Here is a 24,032-nt window from a genome sequence, read left to right on the forward strand (position 1 = left end):
TTAAAGGAAAAATATATACAATTTTAGAAGAAATATTTATTGTTCTACATGTATTGTTTGTAATAGGTTAGCAAACATCACTTGATATTCAAGGATCTCAAGGCTTTTTACAGCTTGTATTACTCTCACTTTACTTCTAGGAAAATGGAGGCATACCATCAGGTGACTCATACAGGTACTGAAATAAAGGACATCAGATCATACCACAGCTCTGGCTTTTTCATGTCTGAGGGGTGTAATTATTTGTTTGTATTTGGTGCTTTTGACAATTGTGGCACACTTGACAAAATAACTGCTGACAGTTCAGAAGGACATACGATTAAATACACACTTGAAAATAAAATTAAAATTAAAGATAAAGACAACACTTAAAAATTAGCATTTAAAGGGGCGCCTGGGTGGCGCAGTTGGTTAAGCGTCCGACTTCAGCCAGGTCACGATCTCGCGGTCCGTGAGTTCGAGCCCCGCGTCGGGCTCTGGGCTGATGGCTCAGAGCCTGGAGCCTGTTTCCGATTCTGTGTCTCCCTCTCTCTCTGCCCCTCCCCCGTTCATGCTCTGTCTCTCTCTGTCCCAAAAATAAATAAACATTGAAAAAAAAAATTTTTTTTAAAAATTAGCATTTAAAAAGGGCAGATGACGGGGCGCCTGGGTGGCGCAGTCGGTTGAGCGTCCGACTTCAGCCAGGTCACGATCTCGCGGTCCGTGAGTTCGAGCCCCGCGTCAGGCTCTGGGCTGATGGCTCAGAACCTGGAGCCTGTTTCCGATTCTGTGTCTCCCTCTCTCTCTGCCCCTCCCCCGTTCATGCTCTGTCTCTCTCTGTCCCAAAAATAAACGTTGAAAAAAAAAAAATTAAAAAAAAAATAAATAAATAAAAAGGGCAGATGAATATTCTTTCTAAAAATTCTTTGATATGACTAAAGTAAGGGGTCAGAAAATGGAGTAAAAATAATTCCCTTAGTATAAATGAAGAACAAAATGGCAGAAAGAGTCAAAATCCTCCAGAAAGAAGCTTCAATGATTTGAATATTCAGTGAGGCAAGGAGACCTGAGCCAGCTCCCGCAGTATACACCCGCAGCTACACATGCACAGGTACACACGTACCAGAAGGGAGCGTGACTTATGGAGTGAGGAGGCTGTGGAGAGAATCAGGGCAGGTCTTTGAAGGACGGAAGAGGTAGTGTTGTAAACCGACCCTCCCCCACCAAAAGAATTAATCCTAAAGTAAAACTTTGAATACAAAACCACTCACGTGCAAATGTTAAATGCACTAAAAAAGAAACCTTCAAGATATGTAGGAAAATGACAGACGCACTGTGAGGCCAAGGACATGTGCGAACGCCTTTCCAACGCACATCTGTGCAAGACTCAAGTGACACATGCACGACAGAAGGTCCTGCACGAGGCATTCCTTTCCATTTAGTGAAGACGGCACAAAGAGTCTTCTGTTTGAACAGAGATATAATTACCTCCTCACAAAGTAAGACAGGCCAATGGTAACTAGAAACAAAGCAGCTGTCAGAAAGTTCTGTTCCTTCTTGGAAACAGAGGTTAATTCCTCTTCCCCGTTTAAAGCAGAACAAAGTTGACTTTCTGCTAAGTCACAAAATATTTAATTTCAATTTAAAGCGTCTTTGGAAGGTGCTCTTCCCAATGAATTTGAAAAGAAGAGTTAGTTCGGATGGGAGGAAAAGATTTTTGGTATCTATTTTATTACACAACATCAAGGTAATGATAAAAAATCCTTTTCTTTATAGGATCAGTTATGTTCAACTGTTAATTTCCTAGGAACTCAAAATTATGTGGTATTTAAGGTTTAAACTACAGAATTTAGATTCAGATAATTAAATGTAGATATATCTAAAGCATCTTTCTGAAATTGATATAGATTTTGTTTACGTGGTCTATTTAGGGTGGCAAGTTATTAATGTGCAGAAGCAGTATGTGTTGGTTAAGTATGTTCTACAGCCCTTCAGAAGGCCATCGATGTGACATCTTCAGAGGATATGGTAGTCTCCTGAGTTTACCTCATCTAAAATGTCTTGGTAAGAGTGCAGGCTAGCTCAGTCACTCAAGTAGGAGACTCTTCAAACGTCCCTGTAAGTACGGCACTAAATCAGGAAATACGGGTTGGGGTGTGGGGGGCGGGGAGGGGAGGACACCTCTGTACTTTTCACACATGTTTCTGGGGATCCAAAAGTAAAGGCCTTACTGCCTTACTAAAAGGACATAGATGATAAATATTTAGGAGACACAACACAAACTTTTAACATACGTATTTCAAGAGTATGAAAAATTTTAGTAACTTATAAAGTGTAGCTGAAATGTAAAGTCGTAACGCTGAATATGGCTCACTTCTGGTTGTAGGATACACATACAGTATTTGAGAAAAACATACAGAAAACTTTTGTGGAAAAGTGATATGGATTAGACCTTCCTCTATTATGTTATAGGGTCACCCTGAAGGCTTGGACAAAAACCTCCCTTTTAGAAACATAGGATTTGGCCTATGTAAGCTATAACCAAAAGGAGTTTTTCTTTAGAGGTCCAGATGAACCATTTTAATGATCTTGGTTTGGTTATTAAGAACCTAAACATGTGCACTGTCACAAAACTATTTCAAAGACCAAGTTTTTCGAGAACTGGTATTACACCCACGTGCGCCGCTCTGCACACACAGAAAGCAGGCCCAGTGTTCGGAGGTGATGAAGGAAGAGAGGGTAGGGTCTTACCTTTCTTACCATCACTCAAAATAAGGCTTACATAATGGTTTCGTTACTACTGTTATTTTTGTTCTGGAGTGCTGTTTGTTAACAGTGTTACAGTGAATACAAAAAGCTTAAAGAATGAGCGCAGATGGGGAAACTATGCACCCTCCTCAAAAGACAATCTGAAAATCTACGCGAATAAACAAGGAATACCAACAAGTTTTATACACTCAAGAGCTTTCTACTGGAGCCAACCTCTCATCAGGGCCAAAGTTCACTGAAATGGAAAAATACCCCAATACCCTCAAACATAAATTTATGTTGTTTATTTAGGTTAGGTTTTAACCAGACTATCTAGTTTAGCCAGGCAATTGCATGCATTCTTTTATTTTAGGATATCTACTCTTACACTGAGTTTTTAATCAATTTATTTTAATAACCCAGTTGTAAACAGAAAATTGTTAAGATGGATTTGAAGTCTCTTACTGAGATGTATCTTGCATATAAAAGCAAAAACATAGAAAAATTCTGTTGTGAACTCAGTCTTTTTTTTTTTTTTTTGGAGAAAGGTTTTTTTCTACTAATGATGTCACAAAAGAGGATAGGATAGAAAGGTCTCTTCCACCGTCAACCAAATCAAGGCACTTAAAAAAAAATACAGTATGGGGCGCCTGGCTGGCTCAGTCGGTAGAGCGTGTGACTCTTGATCTTGGGGTTGTGAGTTCCAGCCCCACACTGGGCGCACTTACTTAAAAAAAACAAAAAAACAAAACCATAGTTAAAAAGAAAAAAAAAAGTATTAAATCTGGGTTTATTTGTTTGGTTTATTGGATGAATAACCTTTTCCTCTATTTGCCAAGAGCTTTAAAATAAGAAAACTGAAAAGAAAAAATTATTTATAAAAAGATAAAAGAGTTATGATCACATAGGATTTCTTCCCTTTCTACTTAGTAATAGAAATTTTTTTAGTCAAATTTAATCATTTATTTAAGGCTGTTATTGCTAGTATTAAAAACCTGACAACACTCCTGTTGTTTTTCATCTTTGGAATAAAGGTGTGCCAGTAACATGGCCAGTGTCTGATACCAACAAAAAAGGCTAGTTCTTGATGGTCCGAAATACGATCAGTTTCAGTATTTACACTGATGACCCTGTAGGACTTGCTCTACTCAAAGGAAATGCTTACACATTTTGAGAAAACCGAAACATAAAAGCGAAAACCAAAACCATAACAAACACCAAAGCTGAAAGTACACCAAACAAAAACACAATTCCTGAAGTGGGCAGCTATTTTAACTACCACAAGGTGTATGCATGAGACACAGCTTTACTGAGGTACACAATAAACTGCACATATTTAAAATGTATAATTTGGTAAGTTCTGATAGAAGTACACAGCCACAAACTATCACAATTGAGACAAGAAGTATATAGTCAACTGGGGCATCGCTTTGGAATGCCCCCTCTCTGTAAAGAGAGCTTTCATACTATTCTTACTTTGTGATCTTATCTTAGGCTAGAATAAACTTTTGCCTGCTGCTCATTAAAAAAAAAAAAAAAAGGTAGTATATAGTTAATTGAGTACAGGAACAGTATTTCTTTTCTTTCTTTCTTTTTTTTTTTTTTTTTAAAGTAGGCTCCACACCCCAAAGCTAGCCTTGAACTCATCACCCTGAGAGCAAGCCCTGAGCTGAGATCAAGAGTACAACCGCCAACCGACTGAGCCACCCAGGCGCCCCCAGGAACACTATTTCTATCACGTAAGTGAGAAGACAGTATATATACCATACAGTATATATATTGTAGTAACCAGTATAAATAGAATATCCATGTAAGATTAAATCAGTTGTCAAAATTAAATAAAATGGCACGAAAATCATGATTTATTTTGATAAATGTTCATAAAGACTGTTAAAAACCACAGTGACTTTAGACGATTAAAGCTAAGAGGGGAGAAGTACCTAAGTAATGATTCAATGGTCTAAATGTTCTAACGTATTTTTCTTTCTAAAAAAAAACAAAAACAAAAAACAAAACAAAAAACTGCACACAAATTTATTAGATGTGGAAAGAAAAATAAAAATAAGCACTAGGTCTGATAGCATTTTGGTTGCAATTTGTTCACGAGTGTGAACTTGCAAGGAAGGGATTCTTATTTTCCTTTTACCCTATAAAGCAGTTCCTCAGACTAGGTAATCTAACTGCAAGTTAAAAAGAACAATGTGTTAAGCATCAGAAAAGCGACCAATTTAACCAAATTTAGCAGCGTGCACACTCACAATCTTTTTCTTTCTGTAGAAATTTGTGCACACTCAAGCTGTGCTGCATCTAAACCTATCCACACAGTAGTTTCTAAACTTAAGCCATAGAGCCAGACGCGTTTCCCACTTGCATAAAAATCACGTATTTCAACACTCAGATCAAAAGTTAAGTTTAAAATCATATCGTTAAAAATCTTAAAAGTTCCGTGGAATCAGAAAACATTCCTCTGGCTTAAGTTTTCTTTCGGTCTTACCTCTTGTTCTCTGAAGGACTGATTACTAACATCCAGGACTCGGATAGTCCTTTTAATAGGCAGGAGACCTCCAATCTCATCATGAGCCACCATGCTTTCCCAAGTATCCCCTAAAACCTCTGGAGTTAATCCACATGCGAGCGAGCCCTACAGCGAAGCCCTACTCCGGCACACAGGCTGGTCCTCCGAGTGCTCGGCACCCCCAGGCAGCCATCTGCCCAGGCCCGTCCCGGCGGTGGAGACGACTGCTTCTGCCAGCGGCACCGAGCAGGCGCCCGGACCTCCAGGCTCCGGGGGCGGGGCCCACCGCGGACCGGCTCCGGTGGGCGGGCACCTACGGCCACGTGACCCCAGTTAACTGACTGCTGGGCGCACCTAGGCTTCTCCCTTTTCTCTGCGCAGGAGAGAGCTTTCTAAGAGGTTGGGAATTTCTCCAGTAAGACGGGAAGGTTCAAGGAAACTGGGTTAATGGAAGGCTTTTCCTGATTTAAAAAGCATCCCGGAAGGGCAACTAATTGCTGATCTACGTTACCTACTCTAGGACTTAGCCACAGACAGGGATATTTTTCCTGTAAACCCTATTTCCTAGAAAGGAATTCAGTATGGACAACTTGACGACTTCAAGTAAGAAAACTGTAATTCAGAGTTAAGTGCATATACCAAAGAAAAGCCTGACTATTCAGGGTCCTTTTAGTGCAAGCATATTCAAAACTGTGAGATTAAGCTTTTCCACCAGTTGCCACCATTTTTTGTTAAGACTGGCAGTGAGCACACTTCAGTTCATTCCGTTCCTAACGTAACTCTTCCACAGGGCGATGGGTAAAGAACTGGGCCACCAAAGATGTTAAAGTTCAGCATTTCTCAGACTTGGAGGCAGATATTTTTTTTCTGTTATGTTTTAAAAACTTTGTATCTGTGTAACATGTTTTCTAACATAAATACAAAAAAAAAAAAAGGTGATTTCGTTCTAATAGCAGGGTCCTTCTCTATTCTGAATTAACTGATCTTGATATAGTCCTAAAAGAATCACAAGACTGGGGAACCTGGGTGGCTCAGGGGTTAAGCGTCAGACTTCGGCTCAGGTCATGTTCTCCTGGTTCATGAGTTCGAGCCCCGTGTCAGGCTCTGTGCTGGCACCTCAGAGCCTGGATCCTGCTTCAGATTCTGTGTCTCCCTCTCTCTCTGCCCCTCCCCTGCTCACACTCTGTCTTTCTCTTTCTCAGAAATAAACATTTAAAGAAATTTAAAAAACTCACGAGAGCTACTTAAAATGTCTTGCACCTTACAGACAGAGCAAGGAGGTTCGCAGAGGTGAATTAACTTGCCCTAAGTCACGTGCCAGTGACAGTCTCCAACTTTGTAGTCGAAATCCTTTCCTCTGGGGAAAAGCACTGCTTATGATGGTTTGGTAGGTGTGCTAAGAAGATTTTCTTCCTCAACAGAAAGCACTGTATTCTATCTTGAAAGGTAGGATTTTATCTTAACTAGATGCTACTATGAAGATGATGCCAGTGGTTTGCAAAAAAAAAAAAAAAAAAAAAAAAAAAAAAAAAAAAAAAAAAAAAAAAAAAATTCTATTCTTAGGATTTATTAGGACGAGAGAAGTCTGAGCAATCTATGTGGAAGGCACTATTTTAGATTATGTGGGGGATACAAAAAGTAGGTTTCACATCTGCTCTAAAGTACTAGCAGACCATTATATAAAACTAGCCTACACAAAGAGATAAGTAATAAAAGCTTGAGAAAATTTCGAAGTGGTACAGTTAGCTGGTAAGTGCCACGGAGTTCAGGAGAATCACTTCTGGCAGTTTTCCGGGGGGAGAGGGGGCTGGGAAAGATGCTACAGGAGAGGCTGTAAGATGTTACTTGAGTGGTACCTGGAAGGCCATGTTATGTTCTTCCCAGGTCCAGGTAAGGGAAAAGTGCAAGGCTTTCCCAAAAGAGCATGAAGGAGTGAGCACCCAGACTGTGGTCACGGGCTGTGGGTAAACAGGGATGAGCAGAGGATTTTACTGAGTAGGTGACAGATACTGAAAGTTAAATTGTAAGCTGGCATTTCACAGGCTTTGAAAGATGACTGGACACATAATGCAAAAAGCACAATCCAGTATCAAGAACTTGGCGCTAAGGCAGGGACAGTGGGAAAGGAAAAGGGTATGTCGCACAAGTCAGAGGTGCCTACAATTTTAAAGTTAGGAGAGGTAACAGTTAATGCATATAAAGAAATGAGGAAGAATGAGCTCTGAAAGAGAATTCGGACTTTCATTTTAGATCTGAGTCTGAGGTGGGGCAAGAAATGAAAAAAGTGAGCTAGGACTTGGAACTGCTGGACAAGGACTTGGAAGAGGCCAGAGGGCAGATTTAGCCTGGGGAGTCACATACACAGGGATCAGAGTGGAAGCTATGGGTGAATGAGATGCTTGGGAGAAAAAATCTGGACAAAAAGAACAAGGGCCCAAGGATCCAACTTTGGAGAAATGCCAAGGGAAGAAGACTTTTGCAAAAGGAAAAGTCAGCAGAAAAGAAACATAACAAGATGCCAGCAGACGAAAAGGTGTTCATTGAGCAAAAAGGTTAACAAGGGTAAGAAAAGACTCATGGATTTGGTACTGACGTGTTTAATGAGGACCTCGAGTGTGCTGGTTCAGTGGGCTGAGGACAGGAGATCAATTACAGAGGCTGAAGAGTGAAGAGAGCAGAAGAAATAGTCGGCACAGACCACGTATGATGACAATCTGCAGAAAACAACCCACGAAGGGCTGCAGGAGGCATCAGTGCTGGTCTTCTCTCTGCAAACACCAATGTAATTTGTGTTCAAGATGATGATAATTCATCTTTTGGCTCTGAGCCTTTTTAAAAAACTAATGGTGACTGCGAATATTTCGCCGCCTACCCTTCGTTACCTGACCCCCTGATCACGCGTGTGGGTGACGTAGCTGGCCTCGGGAGCGGCTGTGCAGACAGCACCATGCAGCATGAAAGTGGAACACCGAGTGATTGTGGGCAACACGCACCTGCTCGAGCTCTCAGAGCTAGAGAGGGGCCAGGCTAGAACCCAGCAGTCTGGTTTCGTTGGCTACGTTGGCCCAAAAATGATGCAAGCGAGGCCAAAACTTGATGGTCACTGAGCCTCATAAGGGGATACGGGGCTTGCACACAGCTGACAGTTAGGAAAGAAGCTGCGAGGGTGATCTCATGGTCTCTTCCCTGACATCTTTCTCCACTGTTTTTCTGTCTAGTTCTGACAGAGGTAAGGCCAAGATAATGAGAAGAGATTCCTCTCATTTCTCTCCTGCAGCTGAGGACCCAAGATATAAAGGGAGAAGTCTCATAAATGTAAAAATAGAAAGCCTACAGGAGCCAAATGGGAGTTAACGGTGACAGTCACAGCACAAAAATCCCAGCTCACCAACTCTAAAATCTTTGTTTCATTTCGAATGTTCAGGGTTGTGATCTAAATATAACTTAGACAACTGTAGATAGCATCTAAAAAAGCAACAATGAACACGAGATGTTCGACACGCGCCGAGTGATGAGCCAGAGAGACTCTGGACTCTTAACAATGCTCCCCGAAATCAGAGGGCTGAAAAGGTCCTTTGAGATCATTGACTCATCCTCCTCAGTTTTTTTAGGAGGAAACTGCAGAACGGCAGTGAAACAAGAGAAGGGAAACTTGTGTCCTTACTCCGTGCCAGGAGTTTCCTGCACAATCTTACCTCGCCAGCTTTATGAAGTATGTGTTATGAGAACCATTTTACAGATGGAGGAAGCCGGGACTCTGACAGTTTCGAAACTTGCCCAAAGTTGCAGAGTTAATCAATGGCTGGACAGGCTTGAAACTGGTCTCGCAGCTCCTGTCACCCACTTTCCAGGTGAGACTGGAAATGTCCTGCCACGAGCACACGTGTGGTACACGCTGCATGTAAGGCCGGAACTGGTCGTCCTCTGGGAGCTGGGCAACTAGTCCCAGGCGATGTTTGTGATATAAATGTCAACATTTTACAGAGAAGGAAATCATAAAACAATTGAGACATTATTTGCCTTAGAGCCTTTTTATAACAAGGCAGGCAAGTAAAAAGACAGCAAAATAGTTCCAGTTGCTTAAGTTTTAGAAGAGATCCTATTTCAACTGTTTCATAATGTTATTAGGATCTTATTAAAGTATGATTTAAAAAAATTTTTTTTAAATGTTTCTTTATTTTTGAGACAGAGAGAGACAGAGCATGCATGGGGGAGGGTCAGAGAAAGGGAGACACAGAATCTGAAGCAGGCTCCAGGCTCCGAGCTTTCAGCACAGAGCCTGATGCGGGGCTCGAACTCATGGACTGTGAGATCATGACCTGAGCTGAAGTCGGATGCTTAACTGACTGAGCCACCCAGGCGCCCAAAGTATGATTTATAAATACTACATATCACGTAACTGAAGCACAGATTGGTTAAGTGTCTTTTCTTTGTGTGGAAAATCTAGAATTTATAAACTTAAAAACTGAGTTTTCTAGAAATAATAATGCAGCTTTGTAACAGATATCAGTTTTTAATGAGAATACAGGTTTCTACAGACCAGTTATAATTATAAGCTCTGTTCTCCTGCCTGTAGGCAGCCTTCAATGCTTTCTTTCCTAAAATATGAAGAAGGTAAAGAGAAAGATAACATTGCTTCCCTTGTATGGAAAAAGGCTACTTACCTTTTTTCCTCCTTTTCATGTGAAATCAGAATTCTGGAATTTAGATTAATTACAGCTGAAGAATAATCATTACTTTTTTTGGGTCTAGATATTATTTGTTTTCACTTACTTTTGTCTGGAATAATAACCAGCAATTGGAAATTAGGCCAGGAAAGCCATATTATGGGAAAGAGAAAACAATAGCTTAGCTCTCTGCTGCCCTCTGCATGGGATATCGTGAAATGCAACTGCCAACCCACTTGTTTTTTCAGCTTTTTAATTATGTTTGTAAACACCTTCTATAGATGACTACATAAACAATCTTATCTGTAAATAAATACGGTAACAGTACAATTTGTTTCTTCAGCCCGTAGCTCTCATGTTTTATGTTACTAAATTAAATGCGTTTAAAAGTCATTTAAGTGTATGAAAAGTTTCCACAGTTCACAAGAAATATTTTAAGGGCTTTTTCTAAATATAAGAAAACTATGTTTCACTTTAGGGGCACCTTGGTGGCTCAGTCAGTTAAGCATCCAACTTTGGCTCAGGTACTGATTTCGCGGTCTGTGGGTTCGAGCCCCGCATCGGGCTCTGTGCTGACAGCTCAGAGCCTGGAGCCGGCTTCAGATTCTGTGTCTCCCTCGCTCTCTGCCCCTCCCCCACTCCTGCTCACTCATGCGCGCACTCGCTTTCTCTCAAAAATAAACATTAAAAAAATGAAACAGAAAAAACTATGTTCCACTCTACAACTCTAGAATTCAACATTACAAATAGCTACTTACTAGTTTCTCACTAAAAATAGCTCAGTTAAAAATAGAACCTTAAATCTTACTAAAAAAGGAAGCATTGATTCAAATATGAAATGGAACTTCTAAAAAACAAGAGTTCCAAAATATTTAGTAACCAGCCAAAAATAACAAAACAGGCAGTTCCATTTGGACTAGATGAGCATGAAAGAAATTAGCAATATATTTATATGTAGATTTGAGTTTTAAAAAATCATTTGGATTAAAAATTTAACTGTATCCAAGCTTTACTAAGAACTTGGTTCAGAAAAAGACCAATTCAGCTCTTTATCCTATTAGAAAGACTATAAACAGAATCTCAGGCTAAGGAGTTTGCTATTACCAAAACCATGGTTCTTTTTTGCAGTAACAATACAAACAGCAAATAAAATGCGGTATTGGTGCTGTTACTGGTGACTTTGATCTCAAGTACACAGGATAACAAACAACTTCCAGTATAATGTAAGATCACTTATGCTTGTGTAACAGGATGTTGAGTGGGATTTTTCTCATTGCCCCCTGAAACTCAGCAAAGCCAAAACCTAAAGACAAATGGTACCATGTCCTGTGCCCAGGCCCCTGTCCCCTCGGCCCACTTTTACTTCGTTATTACAGCAACCAGCTGCGCCAGGCAGCTCCTGCTTCCCACTGTGGGCTTCCTGGATGCTGGGGTGTGTGGCATTTACGTGTGAGAAATTAACACCCCACTTAATCCAGTGACTAATGGAGCACAGGAGCTGGTGAGTAAAAGCTCCCCCTTCAGTCCCTTGACAAGACAATTTTGCAGTGTATCGTACATGGCTCTTCAGAAGGTTCTAGCACAGTCAAGCCTCAGTTGCCCACAGTGGTGACCAGCTTAATTATAGACACTTGGCATTAACTGCCTCCTTCTGTTCCCTGGGACCACACCTCAAAATAGACGGTCAATGAGCTCACGTCTTAGGCCGATTTCTGGAGGTAACCCCGGCTAGGACACAATACTGAGACTGGCCCTAGAGATTAGACACACAGAATGAGATTCTGCAATGGGGTCCCTCATTAGTAAAATGGCGAGAAGGACTACAGCCTTTGATTGGTAGAGATGGGGTGGTGAAGCAGTGGTGGAACACGAACTATTACATCGGGGGCAACGGTAAAGATTGTTGAGTCTGCTGGCTTCTGTTACTTGCTTTCAGAGCTTTGACAAAGCAGCTGGTGACCTCCAAGATCTTCTCAGAACCATTATGGTGGGAAGGGCCAAGTGGGAGCCCCTGACAATTCTATCCCCTACCCCTGGGACAAGATAATAAATAGAAACAATGCTGCACACCAAGGGAAAATGCAGAGGTAGTCATCAAAATTACAGCAGGCAGGAGGGATAGTTTCCACTACATTTGCATTCAACGAATCTATGGGCCTTCTTCAGTGAGATGGATTGAGACAGCCAACAGTGGACTACCGTAAACTTAACTCGAGTGGTAGCTTTAACCTTAGCTGTCGTGCAAGATGTAGGTCCTTGACTGGAACAGATCAACACATCGTCTAGCATTTGGCATATGGCTATTGATCTGGTCTGAGGGTTCTTCTCTCCCCCCTCCCCCGCAATGTGTTCTTTTCAATTCCCATTAGTAAGGAGGATAAAATGTAACTGGCTTTTATGGTGGGAAGGACAGCAGCTTGTATTTCATGTCCTGAGGCTGTTAACTTTTCTGTCCCAGAGTCCAAAAGGACTTGCTATCCACAGAACATCATGTTAGTGTCGTAAACTGATGACATCATACAAATAAGATTTGGTGAACAGAAAATGGCAAGTATTCTGGACACCCTGGGAAGTCAAATGTATGCCATGAAAATTCTGGGTCAGCCACATTCGAAAAGTTGTAATAGGTCCGATGGCCTGAGGCTCTCTGGGATGTCCCCTCTACGGTAAAGAACAAGTTGCTGTACCTTGCATTCCCTGGCACTAAGAAGGGGCAAAGCAACAGGTAGGATTCTATCTGTTGGAGGAAACATCTGCTGCATCTGGGAATTCCGCTCTGACCTGTTAATGGAATAATCTCAATGCTCAGTTTTGAGTGGAATCCAGGGCAAAAGAAGCCTCGGTTGCGGGGTCCAGGCTGTGGGGCGAGCTGTCCTGCTGCACAGGCTACGTGACCCAGCACGTCTGATGGAACCGGGGGTCTCCATGGGAGACAAAGGCAGGAAAAGAACTGCAACACAGAGCCCTAGGGCGCTGAAGCGAGGCTATGCCCTCCATGGCAGGGAACCACGTGTGCTCCTGGTGTGCTAGCAGCCCTAGTAAAGACGGAGGACCCGCCCACGGGACATCAGGAGACTGATGCAATCAGACATGCCCAAAATGAAAAGGGTCAAGTCTACCAAGTCACAAGGTTGGGCAGGTACGGTGGCAACCTATTACGTGATGGAACGGTCTGTTTGGAACCAGGCCTGAACAAGACCAAAGGGCGTAGGTAAATTACATAGATGTCCCTGACGGTCCTGGTACATCACACCAATATTACCCCTTCAATTCCTCATTTGGTGGTGGTGGGGGGAGGGTGGGTAGCTGAGGGTGGTGCTTGATTAAGGACAATCCTGAGGCACAGCAGTAAAGGGAAACAATTCCAGCAGGCAGAGCTGTAGGCAGTTTACTTGGCCGTCTACTTCAACGGAGGGAGAAAGGGCATGAAGTACAGACAGACACAGGCTCCTGAGTAGTAGTGAATGGCCTGGCTAATTGCTTAGGGGCGCGGAAGGGCAAGATTAAAAATGCTGAGAGAAGAAATTTTGGAAAAGAGGCATATAAATGGGCCTAGGAAGCGTGCACAATGTGGGGGGATCTCTGTCTTATGTTAGTGCCTCAGAGGCACCAGATAAACACAATGATTTATCCTGTGCATACCAACAAGTGTCTCTCCTGGGCCATCGTGGTGCTTCCGGAAGAGGCCCGTGGAAAGAGGGGCGACAGCGCGGGTATGAAGGATATGTACGGGTCCACCGGCAGGGACTCCCTTTCACCGAGGCGAGGGAACCACTGGCACTGCTGAGTGTCCACCCTGCCAGCAGTTGAGAAGGGACGATGAAATCGGGACCGTTTCCTGAGCAGACGCGGCGGCTAGTCGACCACGTCGGACCCTGCTACTACGGTGGGCGTGATTCGGCCCAGCTGGAACTGACATCTCCACTGGACGCTGGATTTCCTCCTCCAGCCTCAGGACCTCTGCCAGCACCGTCCTTTCAGGGCTTGTACAGTGCCTGCTTTACTTCCACGAGACCCTACCCAACACTACTACCTCAGACTTACGGGCCCGTTTCATAGCAAAGGAGTTACAACAACAGAAAGGTAATCAATCACCCGATCCGGTCCACCGGTTCTTCCATATACCCCGCTGTCCAGAAGCAGACAGCTTAACAGAACGATGGAATTGTCTATTAAAGCGTTAGCTATTCTAGCAGCTCAGGGTTAAACTTCTGCAGTGTTGGAGCACTGTCCTTCAGAGTGTGATACACGTGAAACGGCCTATATATGGTGCTATGTCCTCCACAGCCGTCACACTTGGTCCTAGGAATCGGGGGGTGGAAGCAGAATTGGTCCCTCTCACCGCCACTCCCAGATGTGGTGTTTCCCAGTTACAGCCTGGCTCTGGAGCCACCAAGGCTCAACAGAGATAAACAAACTAGGGGCTCAGACCCTCGAGGATGAAGTGGGGCAAGCAACTTGGACCCACCGACGTGCTGGCCAAGGCTGAGGGAGACCTGTTATGGCAGCAGGGGAGTAAGGTGTTCCTGAATCACGCCTTTGTGCAGCAGCAGAGACCGTAACTTGTTCCCGTGTACAAAAACTTCCGCAGAGACGGTGGCACGTCACGACCCAGAAGTCTCTGTGGCAGACTGGACTTAAAGGGGTGCGTGAGCACATCTGAACAGCACAAGGAGCTCACAGTATCCTCCTCCTCACACCCCCTAAGCCTACCCCTTAATCAGTTGCATATGTATCAATCGCGTGTTCTGTTCTGGGGCTTCTCAAGTGCATCACGAACGTGCAACCTGCAAATACGAGGGTTATATACCCTATGGGGCAACGTGGACCCACGTGCCAAGTCAACAACTCACTCTGGTATTGGCATTTCCTCCTTTTCCCGGTCCCTTATTTCCCCCCAAAATATCAGCATACAAGCTTTGCCTCAGGTTCTACTTTCTGGGAGAAACCAAGATTAAGACCCCCATATTTTTAATCTGAGGAGGCATCAGCAAGCGGCACCAGCCATCAGCTGAGGGTGAGAGAAATCTATCACGGGCAGTGGAGGAGTAAGACAATGTGTTTTCATCATGACTTCCTTGCAGGACGTACTTATTAGAGGCCGATCAGGGATGCACCATCCATACCCCCTACAGCCACCCCCACTTTATCAGAGAAGAACCGAGAAATAAAGCTGTTGGTGTTGGGGGCCTGTCGTTCTATGAAATGAGACTACTCTTCCCACTCTGCAAGCCTTCCTTCCCTTAGGAACTCTCAGAAGGAGAGTGGGCCAAGATGGCACTCACCCTACATGAATTTCTGGTTCCTCTAGTACAAAGCCCAGAGGTGAGACTGACGATATGGTCTTGCTGGGATGACTGCATGTGGGTGGGCAAAAACCAGCATGTATTGGAAGGGTGCACGGTATGCTACTTGCTAGAGGTTGTCCAAAAGATGTGGCTACTCTTGCAAGAGACTATCAATATTTAGGGAGGGTTCACAGGAATGGTTATCAACATTTGATGGAGCCATTGCTCACATAATCTCACCCAGTAAGGCAAAGAGACTTTATTTCTGCTCCCCTCTCCTTGCCTAACATCTTGGAGGAGGCTGGGTTTCAAAAAAGTGGGAGACATATGCGATGAGCAGTCTCTCTGTCACCTCTACACATTTCTAGGGTCACTGACAGATACAATCTATGCCTCCACTGGAATGTAAGCTTCATGAGGGCAAAGACTTTGTTTTGTTCTCTGTGTCTAACACTTAGTAGAAGCTCAATAATAAAGGAAGGAAGGAAGGAAGGAAGGAAGGAAGGAAGGAAGGAAGGAAGGAAGGAAGGAAAGGGGTGGGAGGGGAGGGGAGGGGAGGGGAGGGGAGGGGAGGGGAAGGGAAGGGAAGGGAGGGAAAAGGAGGAGGGGAGGGAGGCAGGCCGGCCAGCCAAATGTGCTGAAGAGTGGAGAAGAGCTATGAATCAAATTTGAGATTAAAGTTTTATCGTTAAATACAGAAAACAGAGGTTTAGAATGGTTACATAATTTACACAAAATCACATAAGTAGTAACAACTGGTTAAGTTCACAAGTTTGCAACTTCTAAACAATCTTTATTGGCCTTAGCATAATTTCATTTGATTTATGGCTTATTTTATATTAGTTAACAGAGCAAACAGAAGGAGAGGTTAAAAGCAATATAAGTAATACCTCTAGAAAGGTAACAGAGGACAATACATCAAGGAAAACAAATACTACTATGGGAAAACAAAACAAAAAAATTAGAGATCTTGGAAATATTTTTAAAAATTGTCAAAATTTTATCTATTGCCAAAATAGAAATGTCAATAGTTCGGCTAGCTAGTAGAATAGACACTAGTGAGGCATTAGCAAGCTAGAAAATGAAGCTGAGGAATTCTCCCAGAGAAGAGCATACAAGATTAAAGAGATGGAAACAACAAAAAAGAGTTAATAAACATAATTCCAGATTTTCTAAAATCTTCCTGAGTTCTAGAAGCAAAGACTAGACAGTGAGAGGATGAAAATAATCTAAAAACAAGAAAATTTCACAAGGCATTTCTGAAATAAATATAATTCTTTTCAATTAGAGGGTCTGAAAAATGCCAAATAGGATAAAAATAAAATTTAACTAAAACTCTCAAACTGTAAAAATATTAAATAAATGATCCCACCAAGAGACAAAAACAAGAGACTAAAAAACAAAACTGCAACATACATAATAAACCAGAGGTAAATATCCATATGACATAAAGAACTCAAATTACTTTTTTCCCTTTTTTCTCACATTAAAAAAAAAAAAACGTGATGAAATGTACATAAAATTTACCACTTTAACCACTTTTAAGGGCACAGTACAGTAGGGAGAGTTCAGAGGCATTAAGCACATTCACATTGTTGTGCAACCATCACCACCATCATCTCCTTCTGTCAACTTCCCAAATGGAAACTGTATACATTAAACGTTAATTACCATTTCCCCTTTCCCCAGCCCCAGGTAACAACTTATATTTTTTACCTCTATGAATTTGACTATTCTAGGTACTTCATATAAGCAATATCATACATTTGCCCTTTTGTGTCTGGTTTATTTCGTTTAGCATGTTTTCAGGGTTCATCCATATTATAGCATGTATCAGAATTCCTCTTTAAAGCTCAATATTCCACTGTATGTATATACCACATCTCATTTATCCATAGGAAGTTTCTTTTTATTCCTAGTTTGTTGGGTGTTTTATTTTTTTTAAATCATGAAAGGGTGTTGGATTTTGTCTAATGCTTTTTCTGCATCCATTGAAATGATCACCAGGCTTTCTCCTCCTTAATTCTATTACAGTGGGATTATTACATTGATTGGTTTTCATTTGTTGAACCATCCTTGCGTGGCAGGAATAAATCTCACTTGGTCTTAGTGTATTAATTCTATTAATATGCTGAGTCCACTTTGCTAGTATTTTCTTGAAGATTTCCACATCGACACTCATAAGGGATATTGGTCTATAGTTTTCTTTTCTTGTAGTATCTTTGGCTTTGGTATCAAGGTATTGCTGGCCTCAAAGAGTGAGTTAATAATGGTTCCCTCCTCTTCAATATTTTGGAAGAATTTGAGAAGGATTGGTGTGAATTCTACTTTAAACGTTTGGTAGAATTCACTAGTGAATCCATCCGGTCAATGGCTTTTCTTTGTTGGGAGGTATTTTGGTTACTTATTCAGGCTCTTTAATATACAGATCTATTCAGATTATCTCTATGATTCAGTCTTGGTAGGTTATGTGTTTCTAGGAATTTGTCCTCTTCACCTAGGTTATGCAATCTGGTAGTGTAAAATTGTTCACAGTTCTCTCTTATAATCCTTTTTATTTCTGTAAATTGGTAGTAATGTCTCCACTTTCATTTCTGATTTTAGGTATCTGAGTCTTCTCTCTTTTATTAAGTCACCTAAAGATTTGTCAATTTGTCGATCTTTTCAAAGAACCATATTTTAATTTCATAGATTTTTCTCTATTGTTCTATTCCCTAATTTATGTAATGCCCCCTCTAATCTTTATTATTTCCTTGCTTCTGCTAGCTTTGAACTTCGCTTGTTCGTCTTTTGCTAGTTTCTTAAAGTGTGAAGCTAGATTGCTGATTTGAGATCTTTCCCTTTTTAATGTAAGAGTTTATAGCTATACATTTCTCTCTTAGCACTGCTTTTGCTGTATCCCACTAGTTTGTTATGTTGTGTTTTCGTTTTCATTTGTCTCAAAGTATTTTCTAATTTTCTTTGTGATTTCTTCTTTGATCCATTGGTTGTTCAATAGTGTGTTGTTTAATTTCTACATACTTGTGAATTTCCCAGTTTACCTTCTGTTATTTCTAGTTTCATTCCATTGTAATTGCAAAAATATTTTGTACAATTTCAGTCTTTTCAAATTTATTAAGGCTTATTTTGTGGCCTAACATACAGTTTATCTAAAGAATGTTCTGTGGGTACTTGAGAAAAATGTAGACTCTGCTCTTAATGGATAGAGAGTTCTTCTGTATATGTCTTTTAGGTCCAACTGGTTTATGTTCAAGTGCTGTATTTCCTTATTAATTTTCTGTCTGGTTGTCTATCACAATTGGCAAAAATTTAAAAGATTAAGAAAGTCCAGGATTGAGAAGAGTGTAGAGATATGTTTATTATCATACACTGATAGAGAAGTTTAAATTTGTCAAATTATTGGAAGGCAAGTGAACAATATTATCAAAACTGAAACTTGCAACCCAGCATTTCCACTTCTTGACATCTGTATTAGAGACACAGCAACAGTTCCTCCTTTGTGCACAAGGAGAAGATACACCGCAGCATTATTTTTAATATAGAAGAACTGGAAAATATACTAAAGTACCACTGCTAAAGGATTGGTTAAGTAGATTATCATACTCTAGACTATGGAATACACTATGGCAACCAAAAAAGAATAAGGCAGCCTTATATAGTAATGACGAGACAAAGAGAAAAAGCAAGCTGTAGCACATGTACATGACAATCTATAGGTCACCATTACACACATTGTGTGAAAGTACGTAAATAAACAGAAAAGAACCCGGGACACATCAGATAGTAACTGGTTACTTCAGAGGATGAAGGTGATACAAGGAAACTTAAAAAAAATTTTTTTTTTTTTTACATTTTGAACAAGGACAGTGCATTCTTGTATTGCTTTTGTAATTAAAAAAGGACACAAGCATTTAAATGCACATATCAGTCCAGGAATGATTTACAGTGGTCTAGGAACAATTAAGCTTAAGGATAAACAGCTCTGGATACTTCAATGGCTTCTCAGAGCATTATCAGGAATAATTGTTTTACATTTGACTTTTGTGTTTTTGGCTAAGAACCATTTTCCTATATCTATCTTCTGTTCCTCTTCACTTTCATCACCTATACTAGCAGCTGGCTTTATTTTTTGGACCTCTGTCGAAAAAGAAATCATGTTTTATTGTGTTATCTTACAGGGCGGCCAGTAGAGATCGTAAGTTACATCAAAATGCAAGATGGAGGGCAGTAAGCTATTCATAAATGAAGCCACTAGGCTTTAGCCTGCCAGCTAGCCTCAAACTACTCAAATCTGTGGCTCAGAATAACTGCCAATTACCAGTCATGGTTCTAAGAGGTGGGTTTCTGAAAAGTAAGATTATATTAAACCAGGAATTAACAAAAGACAATTATTATTCTAAACAAATGCAAATGCTTTTAAAATAATTTATTAGGAATAATATACATAACTCATTATTATGTTTAACCTAAAACTTACAGAGTATACCAATACTCAAAGTATAACCCTTTGGTATACTATTTAACTTATAAGAAATGAGATCCCTAAATCTGGCCATTCTGAAAAAGAACAAACCATTTATGTATTTTAGAACATTCTTTTGAAGTATTCCGGTTTGTTTTTTGATCACTGACGATCAGAGTTAAAGAACTTTAGTCATAAAATATGACACAGTATTACTCATCCCAGTATTACTTTACATTAATAAAGTAAAAAGTCACTTTGGACTCTTCCTATCAAAAGAAAAGGGCAAGGTTATGGTTGCTAACAAACAGCTGAGAAACACCTTTGGAAAACAAATACTGTGTTCCTTTTTAAAAATAATTTTCCACATAATAGAGTAGTAAGGCAAACTGATAAAAGATAGTTCTAAAATTTTACTTAGAGACAAATTTGATAAGCAACCACAATTTCAACAAACAGCCAATGATCTACTACATGACAATTTGTTAACATCGGTATTAAATTGTTAGTGTGAGAGATCCAAAATCAAAATATATAACACGATGCTCACGTTACATGCTTATCTAAGTCCAAAGTCTTACTTCACTTATTTGACCTATACTACTTTATCTGTTCATTCACTAAATATTTACCAAGCATCTATTATGTGTCAGGCCATGTGGCTAAGGTGACTGGAGTATAGAGGTAAATAAAGTAATGGTTCCCAGCAACAGGCATCAAAAGATTATACAAACTGATTATATATTTAGCTTATTACATAATAAAACTGCTGTATTTAGAGGAAAGGCCAGGCAGAAAACAGGGCTGGGGGAGCTGACAGAGTATCTGTTTCATGGTGTGTTTCTGGGGAGAGAGACAACTTTAAGAATGTCACATTCTAGGGGCGGCTGGGTGGGTGGCTCCGTCGGTTAAGGGTCTGACTTTGGCTCAGGTCGTGATCTCACGGTTCTTGGGTTCAAGCCCACGACGAGCTCTGTGCTGACAACTCAGAGCCTGGAACCTGCTTCTGATTCTGTGTCTCCCTCTCTGCCCCTCCACCACTTACGCTCTGTCTCTGTCTCTCTCTCTCTCTCTCTCAATAAATAAACATTAAAAAAAAGTCACATTTTCAGTTTTCAGCTGTGGCCATACCGCAGAATCACCCAGACATCTTCAAAAACAAACACAAAACCTAGATGTTCTCAGGTCCCAACGTCACCCATCCTTACTCTCCTGCCCCCACACTCAGGGTGTCTGGGACAGGGCTTGGCAGCCCCCTCCTCCCCCAAAAGCTCCCCAGGTGACTCTGGCCTGCAGCCAGAACTGAGTCGTTATTTTCAAGGTGTAAATACAGCTTAATGCTTCTGTGATGATCAGAACTTTATTGCTGACCCCCTTTCCTTCTCAAGAAATCTCATTTACTCCTTCTCTATTCATTTCTCCCTACCTAGGGCGTTCATGGTTCAACCAGCCCAGGTTGGTGGGGGTGGGATACAGGGAGAGCGGTAAGACTCTGGGAAGGGCTCCTGGAGATAATGACCTCGTGGGGATAGGCAGGCATTCTCCAGGCAAAGAAAAGGAATAAGGACGTACAAGGGAAAGGAAACAGGAAGTATGATAAGAGAAATTTTGGAGAGACAGAGTAGCGGAACCCATCATAGTGGGGACTACATGTTACACAAGACATTTGGGTTCTGTCTTTAAAGCAATGAGTGGCTACTGAAAGAATGTAAGCAAGGTACTGAAAAGACCAAAGAAAGATCAATAAGGCATCAGAAAGAGGGTACAGGCGGGGAGGCCAGTTAGAAGGCTATATTTTGGAAGCAATTGGATAAAAGGATCCGAAAAACAGGACTGTGTTCTGGCTTAAAGATTCAGATCAGGGAGTCATCCGTTACAGACGGTGAATCTGGCGAGTGAGTGAGCTCTCCAAAGAGAGATCATACGTAAGAAGAGACAAGCGATGAAGACAGAACGTGTCTGCTCTTCTCATCTCCACAGCCCCACTCTTGCTCCAGGCCTCCATGCCCGGTGCCAGGCCCTCATGGACTGGCACTTTCTACACAGATGGAGGGACCATGCTGTGGAAGATCAGTTCAAGACTCCACAATGTCATTCCCGTTGATTTTCAGATGAATGAACTCCAGCCGATCATCTTCAGCCTTCAAATTAAGGGACCAATGAACCCTCTATACTGCTTCATGTCTTAGTTCTTTCTCATATATTTCTTAAAATTTTCTTTAATGTTTACTTTTTCGAGAGAGTGAGACAGAGCACAAGTGGGGGACGGGCAGAGAGAGGGGGAGACCCAGAATCCCAAGCAGGCTCCAGGCTCCCAGCTGTCAGCACAGAGCCCCACAGGGGGCTTGAACTCACGAACCCCGGGGTCATGACCTGAGCCCAAGTCGGCCACTCAACTGACTGAGCCACCAAGGCACCCCATTCCTCATATTTTTCTTTGGCTCTTTCAAAATAATTTGTTTATCATTCCTTACACATAACTGATTTTAATTCTTGACATTTATAGACGCTTCTTCTCTCTCTGCGGTTGGTTTTCCCCAGTTTGTGTGGCGTTCATAAAAATCCAGCTCTAAATTAAAACCTCCCCAAATCTTCTATTTCTCTCTCCCATTCCTCCTCCTAACACCATCATACTTCTGTAATCTATGCAGATAGGGTTTTGTCAGAGGCTCTGTTTCCCGTCTGTATGTAGTCTTATCTGTAAGTATAGGAACTGAACATTGTGGGCGCTCCATAAATGTTTGTGGAATTAAAAAAAAAAAAAAAAAAAAAAGAATAAAAGAAAGAATTTAGACCAAACCCTAGTGAAGTTTTGAGGATACAAAGAGGTTGTTATTCAATAAATTATTTCAAATTCATTCTTTTCTTATCACAGTTATACATGATTCCTTAGGTTTGGAACAAATAGAGACTACAAAGCATAGGATGTAGTTGGGATTGGTTAATGTGACCAAACTTTTATAAGGACTTCTTTCTTGAATATAATTCCTCAATCTGAAGAAGTTAACAGTAGTATATGCAAATGTGTAACTATTGTCCTAAACTTGATAAATTTTGAACGACAATAAAAGCTTATCTTTTGGCTAGTTGATGAGTATTAGTATCAGTTCATAATATAAGATCTATCCTAAAAATTATAGCAATTCAAGTAATTCCAGTAAATTCAATGTCAATAAAATCTGCTAAAATTTTATTAGGTTTAGAGGAAAGCCGAATTTGCCTTTCACCACATCGGGAGACATAACTCTGTGACTAAGGTGGTGTTAGTGACATAGTTTTACAATTTTTCCAAATCCTTCCATAAAAACATACAGAACAAGGACAACAAAACCAAACCCCAAAGTCAAAACGTACAGCACCATGTAATAAGGTACACACCCCCATGAATCCAAACATACAAGTTAATGTGGATAAACTCGTAACAACTAACTGTATGATAACCTATATAGTATCAGCAGAGAAAAGCAGCATCTGTCATGTTTGAGTACAGAAGACTCCCCAAACCATCAATAGCTACTCACTGCAAAGCGAGGCAGGCCATTCTGAGCACAGTAACTGAAACTGGAAAGGGTTTCATCTCCTCAAGGGTGGCAGGAATGGGTTCATGGCTGGAACACGAGAGCTGAGAAGCCCTCAAAGCTCCCTTCCGAGACAAAACCCTACACTATGGTGCGAGTTCTGGGAAGAGATTCCAAGTAGAGTGGAACAGAGGTGACAGACGCACGGCAAAGAGCAAGTTTAGATAAAAGTTGAGGAGGAAAACAGGTCCTGAAGAACTCAGAGTGTATCTGTATTTATCGTTTCTTAAAGACAAGAGAAGAGGAAGCTTCAGAGTCCGAAAGCTAGAAAAGCTCTCTGGACTCATTCTTCCTTTCGAAAACTATTTTCACAGAATAAGGACCAATAGAAAAGGAACAGTCAAATCCCATATGAAGTTTTCGTCAGAAAAAAAGTACAAGGCAAAAAAATAATACCCCTACAAAAAATAAAAGCATGGTAGAAAAACATGCTCACAAAAAACTCTAATATTCCAAAATTAGCTATAAAAGAGCCGACCTCAGAATTAGAAAGGTGGCAAAATTGAGGAAATAATTAAAAATAAAAGAAAATATCCAAAACGTGAAATCAGACAAAAGGAATTCCTGAATGTCCTTTCAATGGATTATCTCGTTTTCTAGGGCCATGTACCTTTTGTCTGATTTACTATCTGTTACTGATTAGGTTTCCTGCAACTCTGTCAGGGTAGATGTGAGCTGAATACCGACAGCAATGCAAATACATTTTGTAGGTAGAGACGGAGATAAGGACATTAATCTGCATCTAATTTAATTTAGCAATCTCATTCCACCATTCTTTCTTTCAGTAACTGGAAG

General features: G+C 41.0%; 1 protein-coding gene and 1 long non-coding RNA gene across 3 annotated transcripts in view; one reads left to right on the top strand and one right to left on the bottom strand.

Annotated features, from left to right (window-relative positions):
- Positions 1-24,032, top strand: part of LOC147579554 (uncharacterized) — a 386,247-nt gene that overhangs the window by 28,627 nt on the left and 333,588 nt on the right. The window lies entirely within an intron of this gene.
- The window catches only part of NET1 (neuroepithelial cell transforming 1), a 60,802-nt gene that overhangs the window by 8,474 nt on the left and 28,296 nt on the right, over positions 1-24,032 (bottom strand). Inside the window, exon 1 of one of the 2 annotated variants that reach the window (XM_025930375.2) lies at positions 5,222-5,495. The exons of the other annotated variant lie outside the window; for it this stretch is intronic. Coding sequence (XP_025786160.1) covers positions 5,222-5,314 — 93 coding nt within the window. The 5' untranslated portion in view covers positions 5,315-5,495. Of the gene's footprint in view, positions 1-5,221; positions 5,496-24,032 lie in introns of those variants that run through there. 2 annotated transcript variants of the gene reach the window in all.

This window comes from Puma concolor, chromosome B4, assembly GCF_028749965.1.
Source record: "Puma concolor isolate L17-30 chromosome B4, mPumCon1.1.hap2, whole genome shotgun sequence".
Taxonomy (NCBI): domain Eukaryota; kingdom Metazoa; phylum Chordata; class Mammalia; order Carnivora; family Felidae; genus Puma; species Puma concolor.